This window comes from Schistocerca cancellata, chromosome 1 (genome assembly GCF_023864275.1).
Source record: "Schistocerca cancellata isolate TAMUIC-IGC-003103 chromosome 1, iqSchCanc2.1, whole genome shotgun sequence".
NCBI lineage: Eukaryota > Metazoa > Arthropoda > Insecta > Orthoptera > Acrididae > Schistocerca > Schistocerca cancellata.
In genome coordinates, this window is record NC_064626.1 from 296,104,650 (window position 1) to 296,127,321 (window position 22,672).

The window sequence follows — 22,672 nt, forward strand, 5'->3', positions numbered from 1 at the left end:
GACATGGACTGCTTTATAAATTATTATTACTTGAATTATGCAGACAGACAACAAAACTTAGCTGGAAGGACATTTACAGTAATTACAGGAAGAGACTCTAGCTGTCAAAGAGCATTGAGTAATGTCTTACCATGGGAAACTGCCCTTGATCCTCTTTTGTTTAATTTATGTGTATCGGATATTCCTCCAATCCCAACTCCTGATATCAAATGGAAGAGCATGGTACTGCTGATAACACTGACCTCCCAATGTTGAACGATGTAGATTAAGATTGAGGCATCCCACTCTCATCACAATCAGGACTCTCACAGACACTGAATTCATTACCATTGATAAATGGAAATGTTGCTGGAAACAGAATTGCCCCACACAATGCCTGAAACTGCCTTGCATCCAGAAGAAATTCTCTGGATTCAACAAGCCTCAGGCAATTTGGAGTACCCTGGACAGCATCTGAATGGGCCATGGAAGATGTGCAGACGCTCACCTCAGTTGGGGCGAATCTTCATCACCATTGTGAGACTGTGGTGCAGAATGATAGACATTTCAGTCGCTTCAACACAACTTCTGACTGATAGAAGTTCCTTATTCCTCCTTCTGCACCCAAATTATGAAGTGCTGGTGTTTCCATTTTCACAGCAGCAGATTGACGTGATCAGTGCCAACTTTGATATTGTGGTCACAGCAGCAGTGTACTTAGTATGCACACTCTCTGTACAATATAAGCAACCTACACATGTCATTGGGATAGAACAGATACTATTATGTATTATCATTGTATTTTTGTTGGGGAAGTATGCTGTGTTAACTGCCTTTTCTTCAGAGCTATTTATAATCTTTGTTTGGTGCACATATTGATTATGAGGTACATGAATGTGCTACTAAATGGATTACACAGTGCACCTGAAACTGTAAGACCAATGAAGAACAATTTATTCTTATTTGAAAAAATATAAGTTCTCATTATATTTTATTAACTTTTTTTTTGAAGGTCCAAAAATGAGAGTGCAGACGATAGTGTGAAGATAGTGGCAGTGGATTTGCAGTCAATGGCCCCAATTCCTGGTGTTATCTGCATACGGGGTGACATAACAGACACCAACACAGCTGAAAGAATAATAAAAGAGTTTGATGGATGTCCAGCAGATCTTGTCATTTGTGATGGTGCACCAGATGGTATGTGTAGTGTTGCTACATGTTTATGTTTGAGTCTGAAATACATTTGTAATCTACTGGAAAATTTTAATATTTTACTTTGAAGTTTATTTTAGATAGGAAGCTGCCCCTCATATTTTTACTTGCTTATGTTTATATCCAGTTACACAACTCTGGCTAGTTTTCTCTCAAGTGCCAGGACTAATATGTTTCACCTTGTTCAAAGTAGAGTTCTGTAGGTGTTGTAATTATCTCTCCATGCAAAGTGCATTGTGTGCTTGCAATTTCTTCGATGGTCTGGTGTTTCCATCTCTGCTTCCACAAGACGACAGTTCTTGTTCTCTAGGGATGTTATTAATGAAAGAAGCTAATTTTTGAGAGGAAAAAAAATACCTAATTAATTATTAATTCTGTGAGATGACTGGACATCAGTTTCAGAAGGATTTTTTCTGGTTGACTGTTATCATTTTCAGGTGTGCAGCAAAAAGAGTAAAAACAATACCTATACCATTAATGGTTATAACCTACAAACAAATCTAAATTTAACCACCATGTTTGGTTTTTGTAAGAATATATGATAATTTTTGTGTTTGTAGCAAAATGTGTCGTTACAAGTGAGGAAAAAAAACTTTCCAGAGTATGGAAAGCTCCAAGAAAAACAATTTATTTGTGTCAACACATGGTAAAGGGTTTAATTATATAATCTTAAAGATAGGTAAAATACGTTGTTGGAGTTAATTGTAGTTGACATGCTATACAATATTGTAAAAGCTGTTTCCAACAGTCAACATGCTTTAAACTGTTATTGAAAGCATGGCTGATTTCAGGATCTTATGACCTCATATGGGATAATAATAACAATAAGCTCCTTCTTCTGAATTAATGTTTTAGGCTTTTGTAACTTTCAGTCTATTTCTGTGTGACAATGGGAATAAAATGTCTCCAGACATATTTTTTTTAATGAGTGGTCAGAGTAGTTACCTCAGGTCCATGTCAGTAGTTCATTTCTACAACTCCTCAAGGTCTATCTAAGTTATAATCCTCTACATCATTAATGGGAAAGAAATCAAACAATGGAAAATCCAGGGTAGAATAATGACAATATTATGAAAAAGATAGATTGATACTCAACATCTAGTAAAGATACTGAATCGCAGACAGGCACAACAAATACACGGCTAAGCAAACACACACACACACACACACACACACACACACACACACACACACACACACACACACACACACACAAAAGACCAATGTGTCTAGCCAGCTCATTTGTTTAGCAGTCTTTTTGTTGTACCTGTCTTTGACTCTGCATCTCCACCATATGATGAGTAACAATCTAGCCATCTCATAATGAAAAAGAAGTGACCTAAGAAATTATCTTTGGATAGTTGTGGTTTTTTCCTCACCTCCTTTTGTGTCCTTTTTTTTGTGTTCGCTATAACTGTGAACTAAATTATTTTCCATTTGAGTATGACCTTTTTCCAAAAGATTAGATAATTTGTGTTTTAACATAAAAATAAAAACAATCACATTTTGACAAAATAATCCTCCCCACTCCACCAAGAGTGTCTTTCCGTCGTCCACCTAACCTCCGTAACCTCTTGGTTCATCCCTATGAAATCCCCAAACCACCTTCCCTACCCTCTGGCTCCTACCCTTTTAACTGCCCCCGGTGTAAAACCTGTCCCGTGCACCCTCCCACCACCACCTACTCCAGTCCTGTAACCCGGAAGGTGTACATGATCAAAGGCAGAGCCACATGTGAAAGCACCCACGTGATTTACAAACTGACCTGCCTACATTGTGAAGCTTTCTATGTGGGAATGACCAGCAACAAATTGTCCATTCGCATGAACGGACACAGGCAGACAGTGTTTGTTGGTAATGAGGATCACCCTGTGGCTAAACATGCCTTGGTGCACGGCCAGCACATCTTGGCACGGTGTTACACCGTCCAGGTTATCTTGATACTTCCCACTGACACCAACCTATCAGAACTCCGGAGATGGGAACTTGCCCTTCAATATATCCTCTCTTCCCATTATCCACCAGGCCTCAATCTCTGCTAATTTCAAGTTGTCGCCACTCATCCCTCACCTGTCATTCAACATCATCTTTGCCTCTGTACTTCCGCTTCGACTGACATCTCTGCCCAAACTCTTTGCCTTTACACATGTCTGCTTGTGTCTGTATATGTGCTGATGGATTTGTGTGTGTGTGTGTGTGTGTGTGTGTGTGTGTGTGTGTGTGTGTGTGTGTGTGTGCGCGCGCGCGCACGCGAGAGTGTATACCTGTCCCTTTTCCCCCTAAGGTAAGTCTTTCCACTCCCGGGCCTGGAATGACTCCTTACCCTCTCCCTTAAAACCCATATCCTTTCGTCTTTCCCTCTCCTTCCCTCTTTCCTGATGAAGCAACCGTGGGTTGCGAAAGCTTGAAATTTGTGTGTGTGTTTGTGTTTGTTATTGTCTCTATCAACATACCAATGCTTTCGTTTGGTAAGTTACAGCATCTTTGTTTTTAGATATAAATAATTTAATTGGATAGATAAAAAATCTACTTACCAAGTGGTGGCAGAACACATACATAAAAGAAGGTTATAACTAGGCCTGCTTTTGGAGCCAATGGCTCCTTCTTCAGGCAGAAATTTTCAAAAAGAACGCAAGTAATACGAGATGGGATTCATCATGGCAAGAGAGAACAGTTTGGAGTGTTAGAAATTGTGGGAGTGGCTGCCTGAAGAGGGAGCCACTGGCTCCGAAAGCTTGCCTAATTATTACCGTCTTTTATGTTAGTGCGTTCTGCTGCCACTTGGCGAGTAGATTTTTTTATCCTTCCAGTTAAATTATTTTGTCAAAAATTGATTGTTTTTGATGCTGTATTTGCCCATATGGTCATCATTCCTTCTTATGTAATCCTCTTGCCAATCTTCGTTGTCATCTGTCTTGTTTAAACTGTCATCTGTTTTCTACCTTAAGTGCTAATCCATTTGTTTATTTACCTGTATCACCAAGATTAATCAACACTTTGCCCTTACATCTTTTCTAATACTGATTTCTGTGCACATAGTTGAGTCCACTTTCATTTGGATATAACAATTCCATTGTTATTTACCAATTTGATTACAACAGTTTATGGTTTACTACACTGTAGGGCCTTCTCCCAATTGCCTTTCACTGATTTATTCGCAAAGTTGACAGCTATTTCTCTCCCACTCCTCCACTTGTTTATATGTAATTCTTTCACATGCGTTTACATCTCTTTAATTGCCAAGCTAAATAGTTTACGTTTTCTTTTATGACTTTAGCTTCCTGTTTACCCGATTTTAGAAATTTCATCTGTTTTTTTCTTTTTTCTTTTCTAATTTTTTTTAGTATCATATAGATCATCCACTCATTTCCTCTTATTAACCATTATCTGTTTTCACGATTTTCATATGAATTTTTCTGATTTTTTCTAAATTTAGTCTTTGATTTTCTCCCATGTTTCTATCTTTTATCCAACCTTTTTTCCACTCCCGCAATTTCTAACACTTCAAACTCTCCTCTCTTGCCCAGCTGAATCCTATTTCATATTATGTCTGTTGTTTTCAAAAATTTTTGCCACTCCAGAAGGAGCCACTGTCTCCGATAGCTTGCCTAATTATAATTAATGTTTTGTACGCATGCTAACTTTAAAAAAGTGTCTCCAGAAATCACGTTCCTCTTCTGGTATAGTCTTTCAGAATGTGTGATTTTGGCTGTAGTTTACAGTTTACAAGACAAAATGTAATGCATTAATTAAGAATGAACATTCTCTCTGTGGGAAGTGCATTCTGTAATAAGATTTCAGATTAATGCTGTGTACTGGAATGCGAATAAAACGTAAATCTGCACACAAATCCTTGTTGCAATGATGTGTCTGTAGAAGGGTGTTCAGAGTTCTCTGTGGGTCCATATACAACTACAACTGCTTATGGCAAATGGCAGTGGCATGAATTGTTTACAAATGAATGAGGAGGAGAGAATTTTTTTTCTCAAATTGGTGATGTCTGTCTGTGCTTAGCAGATCTGGTTCATCTGTACTTGGAGAAGACAAGACAGGGTGTTGCAAACAAATGGGACAATTTGAAGTTAATGTTGACATTCTTGCAGTAGTAGTACAGGTGCAGGAATGGCATCAGACACTATGTCACCATGACAGTCATTTAGTGAACATGGAGCATTGTACTACATATGTTCACCATTGTGGATTTTACTGAGATTGCGACAGTTATAATACCTGATGCTGGCTTATGTATATATCTTAAACAAAAAATGGACCTTCCATTAATGTAAATAGTGTTGTTGACACTTAAAACTGTAACACCCCCCCCCTCCCCCCCACACACACACACACTTACATGTGTGTAGTTATAAAGTTGAAATTCACTGTTGATAATACAACAAAATCACCCATATAACCGGACATTTCAGAATGACAATTATTTTCTACAAGATTTCAAACCAGACATTTTTTGTTTCTTTGCTTCTTTGAATGGAATATACAACAGAATAATGGAGCTGGATGTACATACAAAGGGAATGGTGTGGTACAGGGGAGGGGGGTCAAAGAAAACTATTTTTGTAATGTCTGACCCCATTGCACCTTTGAAAGCTTTGTTGTCATATAGGGTCCTTTCGTATAAGGCAAGTCCTTATCACTTAGTGCAAGAAATTGGTTAATTATTGCGACTCTTGATTGTATAAGCAGTCAGTAAATATCCTATCAGCTTAATTTGCACCCTCAAAATTCTTCAAATTGTGCTACAGTTGACTCGTAATTGTGCACTGTGTCTGCACATTTTGAGCAACTCTAGGCTAAAATCAATGAGGATGTAAACATCCTTCAGAGTCTTTGAATGTCCAATTAATTTTATCATGACATTGTGGATAAGCAGTACTTCTGTGAGTGGGCTTAAGGAATCCGTGCTGTTACATCAGCATCAATTACACTGCATCAGAGTTGCTGTCTAGTTGCAATGTTGCTTCATGGGCTGATAGGCCTTAATTTTTTTCTGAAGAATGAGATACTATCATCTCTTGAAAATTAAACATTTCCAGGTACCTATTAATGTTATCTTTCTATTTTTTATGAGGAGTCTGATCTTGAAATATTGCCCCCTGGGTTCAAAATATCCTCTTCTTTTTTTGTTAGTGCTACATTAATATTGCATTGGGTGTCCCCAAGATCTCCCCCTCACTTCCATCTCATCTGCCCAATTCTCTAAACTCAACAAAAACATATTTCAGTGGATGCTTCATCCAGAGCTTGTTGTCTCACTCAGAGAGAAACCCTTTTTCACCCTAAAGTTGTGTGCATGTAGAAAGATGGGTGGTGGTGGTGGTGGTGGTGGTGGTGGTGGTGGTGTGATGTACAATGGCAAGGAGCAGTTACCATTTGACACACTAACCACTATTGTTATTCTGCTGCATTTGCCTGTATCATGCACTTCAGGGTCCACATACAACATTTGGCAGTGATTTTCATGTGAAGGTACACGTAAGGGTTCATTGTGGATGTTATAAATGAAGTACAAAGAATATGACTTTAAGAAGTGATAGCAATAGTTTTCCAAGAAGAAAGTTTTATTAGGGAGACCCAGAAACAGACACAGTGACTCAGTCCAATACTCACTCCAGCATTGCCATTTACCAGGATAGGGAACAGCTGGAAAATGAAGCATGGAGCGGAGACAGGGATGATGATGCAACTTTTTCTCTGTCTCTCAATGCAGAGAACACATCTCTTAGAGCTGCCTACTTCCATGCATACTTTTATAGGTGAACAATAGGCTAGAAGTTGTTTACTTGAAGCGTACCCAAACTGTTACCTACACTCCAATAATCACAGTCGGATTTCGCCTTGACATAGCTCCAACCAACATAAATAAGTGATGACATCCCTCAGGCTTGCGAATAGCCTAAAAATGTTTTGCCAATATTTGTGAGAAACATTGCTGGTAGTTCAAAATGCTAAATACATGTAATGGAAAATGAAATGCAGCCCCTGTAATGATTCTGACTTTATTGAAAATGTTGTATCAGTATAGGTCGTAGACAGCTGTCATTTGCTTTATACACACACTCTCCAAGAAATTCACACTCATACAATGTTGTTACGTCTAGTCATTATGAATATATGTGGGTGCAGGTGTTTGTGTTTTACTAATGTGATTATTAATTGCTGGTGAGGAAATGAGACAACTAAATTTTGGTAGTGATTGATGATTGTGGTTTTATGTTGCAGTTACTGGTCTACATGATCTTGATGAGTATGTTCAATCGCAGTTGTTGCTAGCTGCATTTAATATTACATCACATGTCTTGAAGCCAGGTGGAACATTTCTTGCAAAGGTGTTCCGTGGAAATGATATTGATTTGGTTTATTCACAGATGAAGATATTTTTTCCCAGTGTTGTTGTTGTCAAACCAAGCAGCTCACGAAATTCTAGTATTGGTAAGTGATAAAATACAAAATCTTTCTGTCACATTATTTACGTTTATTTGTTAGTTTGTAGTTCTGCCAACTTATCTCTTCTGTTCTATCCAAGCCTCCATTTACTGGTAGTTACACTATTTAATCAAAAGTAACAATAATGAAATTGTCAGATTTCTTCCGTGTCCTTCAACAACTTGGTATGAGACTTAACCAGGATCAAATCACTGACTGCATACGTAACAGGCCACACTAATTTATCCTGAACATGTCTGTTTTCAGCTGCTTTTTGTTTCATGGTTTATAATGCTATTTTCACAAGGTTTTCTGGCAGGAGTTCCTTTAGAGGCAGAAACCAAAGGCATTGTGCAAAAATACTGCTTGCTTTTATCCCAAGTAACACAGTGTGTGGTGGTAAACCATTACTAATATGGTACATGTTGTTAACTACACTTTCAAAATCAGGTAATTTTTTCATCCCAATTTTTATGATTATTTCCACAAGATGTTCTACAGAATCATACAAGTTTATGAATTGCACGCACAGTTGAATTGGATCCAGGATGATAAGCAGAGATTAGAATTTGTTAGAAATTATTTTCTTCTAAAAACATTTCCATTCACATGATCAGAACTGTTGATCTATCAAGATACTGTCTGGCTTATTTGTATGCACGAAATAATCGTATGTTGATTTCTTTATCATTATCCTACTGGTAGCTTTTTGCAACAGGTAGAAATTGACATTTTTTGAGAAAACCTCTAAGACTGCATCAACAGTGTCTAATATACAAATGTACTGCCCAAGCCACCATACGGTGTGTGGCGCAGGGCACCTTGTACCGCTACTAGTTATTTCCTTTCAAGTTCCACTCACAAATAAAGCAAGGGGAAACTAACAATCTATATGCCACCATACAAACTATCTCACCTCATCTTTGTGGTCCTTAGGTGAAATGTACATCGACAGCAGTAGATTTGTTGTGCAGTTAGCTTCAAATACTGGTTCTCTAAAACAAATTTTCTCAATAATATTCCACGAGAAGAATCTCATCGTCCCTCCAGGGATTCCCATATGAGTTCACAAGGCATCTCTGTAATACTCATGTGTTGATAAAAATCTACCAGTAACAAATCTAGTAGCCTGCTTTGGAATTACCTTGATGTCTTCCACAGGTGGGGATATCAAACACTTGGGCTGTACTCAGGAGTGGATCGCACTAGTTTTCTGTATGTGGTCTTGCTCATGAATGAGCTGCACTTTCCTAAATTTCTCCCAGTAAATTGAAGTTGACCATTCACCTTCGCTATTACCATTCTATCAGTACTTACAAAAAGTGTTTTTTAGCTTTTGTTGGTGGATGAAAAAATCCAATGCTGTTAACTGTCTTGGTTTATCAGGTGTCACATAATACATGAATCCCTTGTGTTATTTAGTTGCCAAGTTTGTTTTGTGACAGAGAGCTCACATTCCAGCACTGCATGTACCCTATGAGCTAAGTTTTTAAAAATCATGTGTTTACTGCAGTGCTAGGTGTCCACCATCTCCAGTGATCGGAATTCGTATGTGTCGTCCAGTATGCTTACATTAATAGGTGTGGATCTTCACTTCTAAGGTATCTTTCATCATCTTCAAGATCTCGTCTGCATCTTGTTCAACATTAATGTGCCTCAGTAACTTCTTAATGTTTTTCACACTTGCTGCACTTTCGATGTTGTTCATACAAATTTCTTTCACCATTACTTGTCCTGTATTTACTTCTAGATTTTCACGTAATTGTAGTGCAAATCAGGAATAATATTCTCTTTCCTGGTAAATATTCAATTTCAAAGTCATACTGTTGAAGTGTGAGTCCCCATCTTGTCAGGCACTTGTGTGTCAGTTTATATTTCATCAAAAATAATAATGTATTTGATCTGTGCACACAGTGACATGTATTCGAAGCAGATAGTGTTGAAACTTATTAAAATGCCAGTGATGGACAACCCTTTCTCTTAGTAACAGTGTATTGTGCTTTGCTGGTGATGGAATTCATGCAGTGCTCACTTTTACCATTGTCCTGGTAGTTTGAAATAGATGGTAACTGATATTAAATTTCGTGCTGCCAGATCCCATGTAAAATCATTGTGTCAAATCCAGATGTTTAGAATTGATGCTAATAACAGGTTTAAATAAATATCTTCAAAAATTTACTATTGCTTTGCTCCCCAGGTTCTTATTATGTCTTCCATTAGTAATTTCAATAGGTAAGGTGACAAAATGCTGTATCTTGTGAAAAGCGACGGTAGAACGCAGCAAATCCTATGGCAACTGTTTTGATATGTCGATACAGGGGAGTTCTCAGTTGTCTTCATCTTTTGTGGGTGAGGTTCAGTCCCTTTTTACAAAATCACACGTCTGAGAAATTTTTTTTGCTTCTTTCCAAACTCTGGCTTCACCAAGTTTACAGTGACTCCAGCTCTATTAAATGCACTTGGGACTTGATGGTGCATCTCAGTTTTTGCAAACTGTTCATGCATCCGTATGTTGCCAAGGTTGTTTCAACTATGCTCCAGAAATTTTTCTGGGAAGCCCTTACACAGTCCTGATCTCTCGTCATGCAATTCCACATTTTTGAAGCCCTGAAAAGATATTCGTGGCACCAGTTTGCTTCAGACAAAGATACGCATACCTGGATACAATCATGGTTCTGTCGGTAACTGCAAACATTTTCTCATGAAGGCATTGAATGTATTGTCTCACAGTTATGGCGATTACTTTTGAAATGGTGAACAATTTACTTACTTTTTACCCATCTGCCTTGTTTCTATTTGTCTTTCCCTAATACACTCCTGGAAATTGAAATAAGAACACCGTGAATTCATTGTCCCAGGAAGGGGAAACTTTATTGACACATTCCTGGGGTCAGATACATCACATGATCACACTGACAGAACCACAGGCACATAGACACAGGCAACAGAGCATGCACAATGTCGGCACTATTACAGTGTATATCCACCTTTCGCAGCAATGCAGGCTGCTATTCTCCCATGGAGACGATCGTAGAGATGCTGGATGTAGTCCTGTGGAACGGCTTGCCATGCCATTTCCACCTGGCGCCTCAGTTGGACCAGCGTTCGTACTGGACGTGCAGACCGCGTGAGACGACGCTTCATCCAGTCCCAAACATGCTCAATGGGGGACAGATCCGGAGATCTTGCTGGCCAGGGTAGTTGACTTACACCTTCTAGAGCACGTTGGGTGGCACGGGATACATGCGGACGTGCATTGTCCTGTTGGAACAGCAAGTTCCCTTGCCGGTCTAGGAATGGTAGAACGATGGGTTCGATGACGGTTTGGATGTACCGTGCACTATTCAGTGTCCCCTCGACGATCACCAGTGGTGTACGGCCAGTGTAGGAGATCGCTCCCCACACCATGATGCCGGGTGTTGGCCCTGTGTGCCTCGGTCGTATGCAGTCCTGATTGTGGCGCTCACCTGCACGGCGCCAAACACGCATACGACCATCATTGGCACCAAGGCAGAAGCAACTCTCATCGCTGAAGACGACACGTCTCCATTCGTCCCTCCATTCACGCCTGTCGCGACACCACTGGAGGCGGGCTGCACGATGTTGGGGCGTGAGCGGAAGACGGCCTAACGGTGTGCGGGACTGTAGCCCAGCTTCATGGAGACGGTTGCGAATGGTCCTCGCCGATACCCCAGGAGCAACAGTGTCCCTAATTTGCTGGGAAGTGGCGGTGTGGTCCCCTACGGCACTGCGTAGGATCCTACGGTCTTGGCGTGCATCCGTGCATCGCTGCGGTCCGGTCCCAGGTCGACGGGCACGTGCACCTTCCGCCGACCACTGGCGACAACATCGATGTACTGTGGAGACCTCACGCCCCACGTGTTGAGCAATTCGGCGGTACGTCCACCCGGCCTCCCGCATGCCCACTATACGCCCTCACTCAAAGTCCGTCAACTGCACATACGGTTCACGTCCACGCTGTCGCGGCATGCTACCAGTGTTAAAGACTGCGATGGAGCTCCGTATGCCACGGCAAACTGGCTGACACTGACGGCAGCGGTGCACAAATGCTGCGCAGCTAGCGCCATTCGACGGCCAACACCGCGGTTCCTGGTGTGTCCGCTGTGCCGTGCGTGTGATCATTGCTTGTACAGCCCTCTCGCAGTGTCCGGAGCAAGTATGGTGGGTCTGACACACCGGTGTCAATGTGTTCTTTTTTCCATTTCCAGGAGTGTAGAATGTGAAACATTGCATTCTGTAAACAAAAGTAGAAAGATGATCCTGCTGGAAATACTGGAAATCAACAAACAGAAATCACAGAATGCCAGCTTAGTGTTAAATAATCAAACTTAGTTTTCTTGTAAGTTAAGTTTTGGTTACTAATAATAGATTGAAACTATAAATTCTTAATTGAGTTGCAGGTGGGCACAACGAAAAGACTGTTATACATTTAGCTTCATACACACACACACATTTTCACACAAGCAAGCACACCTCATGCACACGTGGCCACCCTCTCTGGCTGCTTGGACCAGAGCTTGGTCTGAGCTGCTGAATATAGTGGTCATGTGTGCATGAGGTATGCTTGTTTGTATGAATGTGTGTCATGTTTATTTCTTTTTTTCCCCCCCTCTGGAGAATGCTTTACCTGAAAGTTAAATGTGTAACAGTCTTTTTGTTGTGCCTATCTGCAACTCTACATGTCATCCTTAAGGTCAGTAGCAGTCTACTCTTTTTCTAACATATTTGGTATTCCAACCTGATGTTCCTACTGTTTAAATTCTAAATTATTTTTCATCACTTGTTAAATGTATCTCCAAAGAAGTACCACTGTTTCTTTTTTTAATTAATGTACATATTTTTGTGTGTGACATGAAATTTGATACTTTCCTGTGTAAACACTACGTGTTAACATTTTTGTGTCATCTGTGTAAATAATATCTGTGTAAGATGCATGCCATGTTATCTGAGTTTGTAACATCCAGTTGTCACCTGAAGATGGCCTGAGAAGTCAAAAGCCAGTTCTTGATCAAATAAATATAATTTTGCAGAATATTGGCAAGCGTTTTCTTTTTAACATTATTTGTCTTTATTGCTCACTTCACTGATGATTACTCCTTCCCCTTGATGATGGATTGTCCCATTATTAGTACTGCCTCATGACAGAGTGGGTGAAGTTCATTACACACAATGGATTAAAATGTCACTATTAGTTTTTTATATCCCTTGTTGAAGGATATTATTGAATCACAGTAACTAACTCATGCAATGAGATTTGAAAAGAACTTTAACTTCCTTAAATGTTTCAATCGTGGAAGGCATTCCTTATTTGTGAATTGCTGTTATAGTGCTGTAACAAATGTATTGGAGCATTCTCCTGTGGATAACAGGTACCTTTCGCACAACGCCTGTCGGTGGTCTGCTAATGATTCTTGGGATATGCCCAAAGGGTATCATGATATGCTACAGGACAGCATTGTATTGGTTGGTGTACTAACAGTGTGATTGAGTGTATGAGATCACAGAGCTCGTATTTCTAATAAAAGACACTTACAAGTGTGGAGGTTAGATGGATGGCAGCCTCAATGGGACAATAAAAGTACCATAAGACACCAAAGGCAGGTCTGTAGCATATTCCCAAGCATTAAGAACAGGCTGTGTGTGTGTGTGTGTGTGTGTGTGTGTGTGTGTGTGTGTGTGTGTGTGTGTGTGACATTAACACTATTGGAGGTATGCTGTACCCTATTTGAGGTATGCTGCATGTTTTAACAGGCTGTGATCTATATTTGGAGTCTGCCTCCATAGCGCAGCACTAGCATTACCGCCTACCATGCAAGAGGGCCCGGGTTTGATTCCCGGCAGGGGACTGGGTGTTGTTTGTCCTTCATTATCATTTTCATCATTGACATGCAAGTCGCCAAAGTGGTGTCAACTAAAAAGACTTGAGATACGGCGGCCGAATCCTTAAGAGGATATCCCGGCCAATAAATGCCATACGATCTTTTCATTATTTCACCTATATTTGGAAATATTTCACTTTAATACCGTTTGTTTTATGTCTTATAAAAAATGAAACAGTCGCCACACAGCTACTGTAAACCATGTCCTATATCTTTGTACATTGTACACCACAAGGTGCCAGGGACTATAAATAAATAAATATTCCTGATAAGTATGTCATGCACACAGTTATCTGTGAATGTGAAGAGAAAGTTTCCACTGATCATATTGTTTTCAGTTGCCCCCATTTCCAGTTGCTCCAATTACTTAGACTGTGATTTGCAGACAGTTGTAAATCATCAGAGGTTATGGACTACAGTTACTTTTATTGCACATAGAATCTCTAAAAAACTACTCAACTTTCTGCCTTTAAGATCAGGTGGGTGCTCTGAATGTCAAAATAATACCAATAGATCCAAAAAGGAAAGTATAAGACTAACGAGAAGTGTCAACCTACATAATAGAGGATGATAGGTATGAAAAAAATATAATTAAGAGAAACTATAAAATAAGAAATAAATAAATAGTGGGAGACCAAGAGATGAATACACCAAGCAGATTCAGAAGGATGTAGGTTGCAGTAAGTACTGGGAGATGAAGAAGCTTGCACAGAATAGGGTAGAATGGAGAGCTGCATCAAACCAGTCTCAGGACTGAAGACCACAACAACAAACAACAAATAAATAAATAATGCACACCACATGGATATATGCAGACATGAGGATTACTAAGACACGCACATGTCTGTAGGAGCACTGTGGAATTGTGGAGCAGCAATAGCTGTAACTGTAGGTATATTTGTGATGGCAGATCTCAAGCTCTTCCAAGGCAACCAGTAACAGGTGTAATAGTAAAGTTATTCTCTTAGAACCTTAATTAAACCCTTTTCATTTGCCCCCAGGGGTTCCTGAGCTGCGGACTGGTAAGCGCTGCCAGTACCCTGACACTGTAAGGTCTGGGCATGCTTCAGCAACCACCATGCGGCGCAGCAGTGGAATGTTGTATATCACAGGGAATGCCCGGATTACAAGGATGGAGTAAACCTCTATAAAAAAAAAACCTCAGTCTCAAGGTGAGCTGCGCGATGATGAGATGCATGGCCGTTGAGGTGGAGCAGTCATTAGCAAGCAATCTCTGGGGAACCTGTCGCACCTCAGTTGTATAAGGCTTACTTAGGCATGCGGAGCTCTGTCTGAGTGGAACCTTATTTTCCTAACTGCTCATGGGACCGAGATGAAACCCTAGAAATCTTGTTCTTCTCCTCCCAGCAGAAAGGGTGTACCGCCTGGGAGGTTTCACACCCATTCATCAAAAAGAATGAGGGAGGCTAGTCATCCTGATAATCAACTTGTTGTCAGTAATGGAGCTCCAGGAGTCATGAATCACAGTGTCTTTGTAGTGATCAAGAGGAAGGAGGGGTCATTTGAAAAAGTGTCCCCCTCCTATATCCATAAAGGCTTAGAAGGGCTGGCTGGTACCCTAAAGTCTATAAGCGGTTGCGCAATGGTTCCTTGCTTGTTGAGACTAACCGGGCAAAACAGGTGGAACTCCTTAAGAAGTCACAGAAATTGGGTGAGTATGACATCATTGTTGAGTTGTGTAACTCCCTTAACTCCAGCAAATGTGTGATGACCTGCCATGATATTAGGGATGTAGACGTTGCTGAACTCAAACAAGAATGGGCACCACAGGGAATCACAGATGTCGAACAAAGAACACGCAAGAACAATGGAGAGACTGAGAAGACTGTCACTTTTATTGTGACTTTCAATTCTCCAATGTTACCTGAACACATCATGGCAGGTTTCCTCCGACTTAGGGTTCGGCCCTATGTACCTAACCTTATGCGATGCTTCAAATGTCAGCGTTTTGGCCATAGAATGCTGAGTTGCAGAGACGAAGCGACTTGTGGGAAGTGTGAAAAGGCAGCCCATGAAGCTGGGATGGACTGTCCATCTCCAGCAGTCTTTATTAACAGCTCTGGAAGCTATCCAGTCGGGAGCCGAGCCTGCCCTGTTTTTTCAGAGGAACGTAAAATTCAGGAAATCAAAGTGACCAAGCAGATCCCTGATGCAGAAACCAAAACGGACTATCAGGCAATGAAACCCACTGTCTTTGCCACTTCTTATGCTTTGTCAGTGCAGGAACCTGTTACTAAGGTTGACGCTTTGACTCAGACGACGTCCAGTGTTACCTTATCCATCTCTAACACCTGTACTTGCACCTATATGTGCCAAAGTAAAGTGAAAGACATAGCGATTCAAACAGCTACAATGGAAGAGACCAATAATGCTTCCACAGTGTACAGCCCAAAGGCACCGCAATAGCAGAGTGTCCCTCAATGCCAAGTTTCTTCGAAGAAAAGTGGCTCTCACAGCCCCCTTTACTCCTCATCCTTGATGGGAAAGGGAGCAGGGAAAGGATCCCAACATTCGGGTTGAAAGCTGACCCGGGCGCCATCAGATGTCATTCTGGCATGTCTGACTGATGTTGAGGACATCATGGATTTCGATGCCTCATCACCAGACACAGTCAGCCCCAAAACCCCGCCTCACTCTACAAGCCCCTCACCACCTTCGCACAAAGACAGGGGTAAATCAAGTCCACATTGGTGAAATAGCTCCCATACTTCAGTGGAATATACAGGGTGGCACACAAAATGTGTTACCAATTGTTTCTTTCACAATTTACGATGCACATTAGATATCCCGCTGGGATCTCTACAGCAGTACCGGCAGAGCTTGGAAAAACAAATGAGTTACGAAATGACGTGTAATTCATGATACTGCCGCTAGGAGACTAGTAAGCAGCAATGGCTGATAATGGAAGACTGACGACACAGCAACGATCGGCAATTGTGTTACTTTTTCATGAAACGAAAAGCCTTGTTGTGACTCAGAGGTGTTTTCGACAACAGTTTAACACACAATGGGTCCCTTGCAAGAAGACCATCCACAGGTTATACGATAAATTTGTACAGGAAGGAACAGTATTGGAAGCAAAGCGACTTCGTTCACCAGAGAATATTGAAGCGGTACTAGTTGCTGTACAGAGAAGTCCCGGGAAATCGTGTAGAAAGGCAGCAGTGCAACTGGGAATATCCAGATGCTCCATTCAATGCATTCTTAAAAGTGACCTCCATATGTACCCTTACAAGATGACCTGTGCACAGAAGCTCACTGAAGAACACAAGCAGCAGAGACTACTGTTTGCTCAGTGGGCGGAGGACAGGGAAGAAAATCTCAACAACGTTTGGTTTTCAGACGAGGCGCATTTTCATTTAGATGGTGTGGTTAACAAACAAAATGTACACTTTTGGGCCACTGAAAACCCACAAGTGCTTCATGAACGACAACATTATGCTCTGAGGATTACAGCGTGGGCAGAAATTTTCAGTCACGGACTTATTGGACCCTTTTTCTTTGAAGAAACTATGCACAACGAGTGTTATTTGAGCAAGCTTTGCAATAGCTTCATTCCACAGTTTCTTGCTACTGCCTTGCCCTTCAACACGCAGTAGTTCATAAAGATGGAGCAAGGCCACATACTGCAAACACTGTGTTGGAGTTTTTACATGAGCATTTTGACATGCGGATCATTTCACTCAGGTTTCCAGGTCGCTTCAATGATGGACAAAACTGGCCCCCTCAATAGTCCAGACCTCAATCCATGTGACTTTTTTCTTTGGGAGTACCTAAAGGAAAAAATTTTCCCGAAACGTCCATGTGATTTAATGGAGCTCAGAAGACTTATTCTTCAAGCTTGCAGTGAAATTATGGAAGACATGTGTCGTAGGGTAATCACTAACTTCAGTGTTCGTTTGAAGGAAGTTAGGAAACGAAATGGTGGACATTTTGAGCATGTGCTGAGTTAGAACAAATCTCCATGGATGGCTCTTCATTGTAGTATATGTTCCTTTCAGATTGTATTGACAATAAAGTTTATATTCAAAAACAAAATGGTAACACATTTCGTGCGCCACCCTGTAAATGGATACAGGACTCATCTGGTGGAACTGAGACTTCTTGTACAGGTCAGACCCTTTTGCCTCTGCCTTCAAGAGACCCATTTTAAAGAGACTGACACACCTGTACTTGGAGGTCATCACCTTTATAGAAATGATGACCTTACTGGTGACAGGGCAAAAGGTGGGGTTGCAATGTTCGCAAGGGACACTTTTCACTCCTCACCTATTCCCTTGACAACACTAAAAGCAGTTGCTGTTCAGATAGTGGCCCATGTTGACATCACAGTGTGCTCTGTGTACTTACCACACCATGAGCCTCTTGATAGTGGGGTCCTCACTCATCTTGATGAACTACCCCGACCCTTTCTCCTTTTGGGAGGGCCGATGTGTTCATGTGGCGAAACAGTGGCACAATCAATGCCGTCTATCATCCACTGAAATCCATTTATTCTAGCGGGCACCATCTACTGTCCATTGAGATCCATTTATTCTAGTGGGTATTCAACTTCTTCATGGCCCAATATCTGAGAAACATTGCTTAAAAAGTAACTGAAGAAGTACTTCAAATGAAATTTTATATGTGAATGACACACAGTTTCTGACGAGATTGAAATGTGTAAGTATCAGTACATTATTTCAAGGTATTTGAGACATGGAAATATGTGGTGGAACAGTTTGATAAACCGCCGAACAGGGGAAATCCTGAGAAATGTCCTCCAAAAAGGTGCCAAGAAAAACTATTTACCTGTTATTAAAGTGGACCGAAATACATCAGTAATATTTCCTGACACAGTGGGTCTGTAAGTTAATGATTTAGTGTGAGAACTAACTATTTAAAATTGTGTATATTTTTACTATCCAGACATACTTTCCTCTAAGGCATAGCGAGCTAAGATGGCACCTTTTTATTATTGTTATTAATAGTATTATTAATATATTGTGACAGTTGTATCACTAAACAAAGTAAATTTTCTTTCACTTATTAAAATTTCCATTACAGAGGCTTACATACTGTGCAGGAACTACACACCACCTGAAGGCTACAAACCAACTATGCTAAATCCATTACTTACACAAACAGATTGTGACTTCAGGTCTCTCACTGAAGTTAACCGTGCTATTGTTCCTTTTCTAAGCTGTGGAGATTTGAATCTGTACTGATAGACATCACTCATTGGCAGAAGGTGAGTTGCATAAATAGATTTTTTATCTTCTGTAGTTGCTGCTTATAATGTTGTACCTGATCAGAAAATTATTTTGTCAGTAGACGGCATTAAAGAGCATTCCCTGGTTGTAAAATAAGATATGTTAGAAAACCAGCTACCAACCATTAACTGGATGATAACTCTCTTCAACACAATTTATTGTTTCTTACAAGGAAGATAGGAATACCGCAGGCAGTCACAATATGAATGGTTTTTTTATTATCCTTGCATATTCAGATTTCAGCTATAAATAGCCATCTTCAGTGCATTTGAGAGAGTTATAACACAGCAAACTCCCAGCAATACATGTCAATGACCACTACATATACGCACAGGCAGTAGGAAACTGACCAAGCAACTCAATTTCTTACTGCTGTACATCTATAAAGTCGAATGGTGATATGTACTGCTGGGAGTTTGTTTTATTACAACTCACCTACATGCACTGAAGGTGGCTATTTATAGGTGAAATCTTGATAAGTGAGAATAATAAACAGTGCTGTATTCCTATCTTTCTTTATAATAATATACAGTCACTGTGCACAGTGGTTCCTTGTGGTGTCAGAGTTGCTTATTGTTTCTTATTGTTATTGGTTTTGAACACTTTGTTCATCCTCTGATGAGTGCATTGTATGTAAATGATGAACTGTTAATCAATTGTTGAATGATTTTAAAGCCGTGGTCCCAAGACAAAAGCATTGAATTGTGTTACGGGCATAAAAATGTTGGATTCAAGGGAGGTGAATGCAGTTACATTATCTGAAAGTGATATGTTTGAGGTGCCTTGAAAAATGAGGATTTTTTCCAACTTCCTGCTAGTAACAGTAGAAGTGACCTGGGACATGCAGAACATGAAAGGGAAGTGAGAAAATGAATCAGTCACAATCAGTCACATGGAGCCTGGAAATGGCCCATAAGAATCTAGGTAGTTGTGCTCCCATTGTTCCACAGTACCAGCACCGGCAGATAATTGCTTGAGATACACAGCTTGGTGGGTTTGGCTTGCAGATTATTGATTATTCGCAGACAAGGTTCACAGTGCAGGTGTCAGTACTGGGGCAGAATGTGTGGTTGCGCCAAACACTTCATAGGCATTGTACAGGAGATGCGACATTCTGGGTGGAAAAGAGGAAGTAAACATGATGTGGCAGTGGTGTTCATCCGATATAGACAACAAAACTCCTTGATTTAGGTGTAGTTGATTTTTCCCTTCAGTGCAGAAATTATATTAGCTGTAAATGTTACATGAGTTCTGAAAATGATAGTGCGTGACTATTATTTCAGCTTGTAGTACATATGTGCTTACAAGCTTCTTTCTCATGGGTACTGACCCACACTAGTGCTGCATTACATGTTATATGAATTCTGGAACCTTTTTTGGTTTCGTAAGGTTAAGAGCGATTTTGTTTGCCATGAGTTACAGTTGGCATTTCTGATTTGTGGCCCTTAATGAGTATGGTTATGTTAATAGCAGCCAATATAATGTTTCTGAATAGCTATTTATTGTCTCTGCTATATTATACGTATGTGTCAATTTGTTCTTATTCCTTAATTTGACCATCTGCTTTGTGTTGTGGACTTAAGGGAGGGAGGAGGCCATCACACCACAACATTGTAGTTTCCCATTCGTATTTTGTTATTTTAATTCATTCTGTAATTTGTCAGTTCATTATCAGGGATACTGATTCAGCCAAGTTATATATTAACAAAGAGATCTAATGCCTTGCAAAGGTTACTGAAAATGCCATTGGTATAGGTATTTTATTTAGCTGTGTGATAACTTCATTTGTGAGGTTTTTGTAGATTAACTACAGAAACCCAACTTAGAGGTTATTATCATACTAATCTCTATAAAATGAGTCCAGTTTCTTGGACATACGGCAATGACCTTATCTTTGCTCTTGTAGATCTTACTATTACACATGTATGTGGTGTGCAAGCACAATTGAAACCGCTTAAGAAGTTTACATCACAGCTCGAGAAATCTCGGGTTATTGTCAAGCTTTTGAACAACTTCTGTTGAAACTATCTCCATGATGTGTCTTTGCATTATTAATGCTTGTGTAGTTTAATAATAAAATAATTGGGAAACAATGACTATAATATCTAGCATGATGCACTTCTTGAAATTTGTTCCCATTTTCAAGTGTAACTATTTACATTGCTGTTTCATGTAATGTCTGTGTGTGTGGGTGTGTGTGTGTGTGTGTGTGTGTGTGTGTGTGTGTGTGTGTGGGTGTGTGGGTGGGTGGGTGGGTGGGTGGGTGGGTGTGGTTTATTCTGTAGCTGCACATGAGAATATGAGTAAATTTCTGAAACATGTGTTTCCTTCTATGTCTCACAGAACTGTCAAATTTCAAGAAGAAGTATAGCTTGTTGTTATGGCTACTTCATAATAGTGACAGTAGCAAAATGCATCAAACAAGAAAAGTCCAAGATGAAACAACAACAATATGGAAAGGATAGATTGCTGCTCACCACATAGAGGAGGCAATGTGTCACAGACAGGTACAGTGAAAAAGACTGCTGAAGCACCTCTGTGTGGTGAGTAGCCATTAATTGTTGTTGCCAAATAAGAACATTTGTTTTGCAAGCTTTTACTTCGTATAATAATGAATAAATATCACTTCAGTCAATGTAATTGTTTTTTTATAATCTTTTTTTCTGAGTTTAAATGGACCCTCTAGAATCTTCTCTTACACCCAGTAATTTCTTTTGCAGCCAAATGAAGAATGACTTAACTGCAGTTGCAACTGTCATTACTGGCTGCTTGCTACTTAAATAACTTCAGTTGTGGGTGGTGCTAGAACCTCACATGGGCTTCAACAAACATTTACTCAGTGTTAATTACACTGATATAGTGTCAGTGGTTTTTGTTTCAGGTTGCAGTAGTTTATTCTGTGCAGAAACATAATGATTGAAGTATATTACTTGTTTCTTAGAAAGGTATTTTATCTTGTAGTGTAAATTTTGTCAATACTTTGATGCAGTAAGTGTACCTGTGGAGAAAGTTCCAGAAAGCTTGCAGTTCTTGTGGTACAAATACAAATTCTTCCAACAAATCCATTTTGTAATATTTGTATGCAATACAGCGATTGAACTGGAGTCACTCTGCCATCTCTTTTATTCACATCATGTGGCAGAATGATATTGAATGTTTCCAACGACTCGGACAGTGTTTGAATACATGAGGTTAACGGTTTATGATGTACGCTAAGTTCACTACTAAACTATAAATTTTGAACAGAATGGTGTAATTTCTTGTGAATTGACAGTGCAGCATGTGTTTCTGTAATCCTAAATGGTACCAAAACAAATGTTTTACACTTTTAATGACAAATTGTGTTTGCAATAAAATGCATTTTAATGACCTTCTCTTAGCACAACAATTTTTCACTTTCAAGGAACATTAGTGGATAGTAATTGAAGCTGCCATGATAAAAAAGTATGCTTAATAGAACCTGAGATACACTAACATTCCTAAATTCGTAGTAATACTGTGTTGTCTTTAATTAAGAGTACTCATTAGCTGATAATTGCCCTTTGAATGTTAACTCATTGCTCCTGGAAGGAAGAAAATTTGCGGCTTAACCCTTTGCACTCCGTAAGGCAGATACAGGATGGCTCCGTGCGCTCTTATTTAAATTGCCGCCGCCTGGGCGGCAGTGCACCACAGAGATTTATGCGGATCTCTTTGTGGAAACAATGTGGCCGCTGGCCAACAATTGGGGTATACATTAAAACAAAATGTGTGCTTTCATTCATATATTTACGTAAGCTTTTACAGTAGAAAACTTTCCATTGTGTGGTATTTTTTGAAACTCTTCAGGGTGGAGAGCTGGATTTTGTGAGCATGTTTCGCAGTAAT

General features: G+C 40.0%; 1 protein-coding gene across 6 annotated transcripts in view; it reads left to right on the forward strand.

The window, feature by feature from the left end:
- LOC126171748 (putative tRNA (cytidine(32)/guanosine(34)-2'-O)-methyltransferase) overlaps positions 1-22,185 on the forward strand; it is a 64,785-nt gene extending 42,600 nt beyond the window's left edge. For 3 of the 6 annotated variants that reach the window (XM_049920828.1, XM_049920826.1, XM_049920827.1), the window contains 5 exons: positions 992-1,176; positions 7,429-7,638; positions 18,600-18,783; positions 21,149-21,441; positions 21,526-22,185. In XM_049920828.1, the coding sequence (XP_049776785.1) occupies positions 992-1,176; positions 7,429-7,638; positions 18,600-18,760 (556 nt within the window). In that variant the 3' untranslated portion in view covers positions 18,761-18,783; positions 21,149-21,441; positions 21,526-22,185. Of the gene's footprint in view, positions 1-991; positions 1,177-7,428; positions 7,639-18,599; positions 18,784-21,148; positions 21,446-21,525 lie in introns of those variants that run through there. The other 3 variants (XM_049920823.1, XM_049920825.1, XM_049920824.1) reach the window with 3 other exon arrangements.
- Positions 22,186-22,672: the final 487 nt, after the last annotated feature.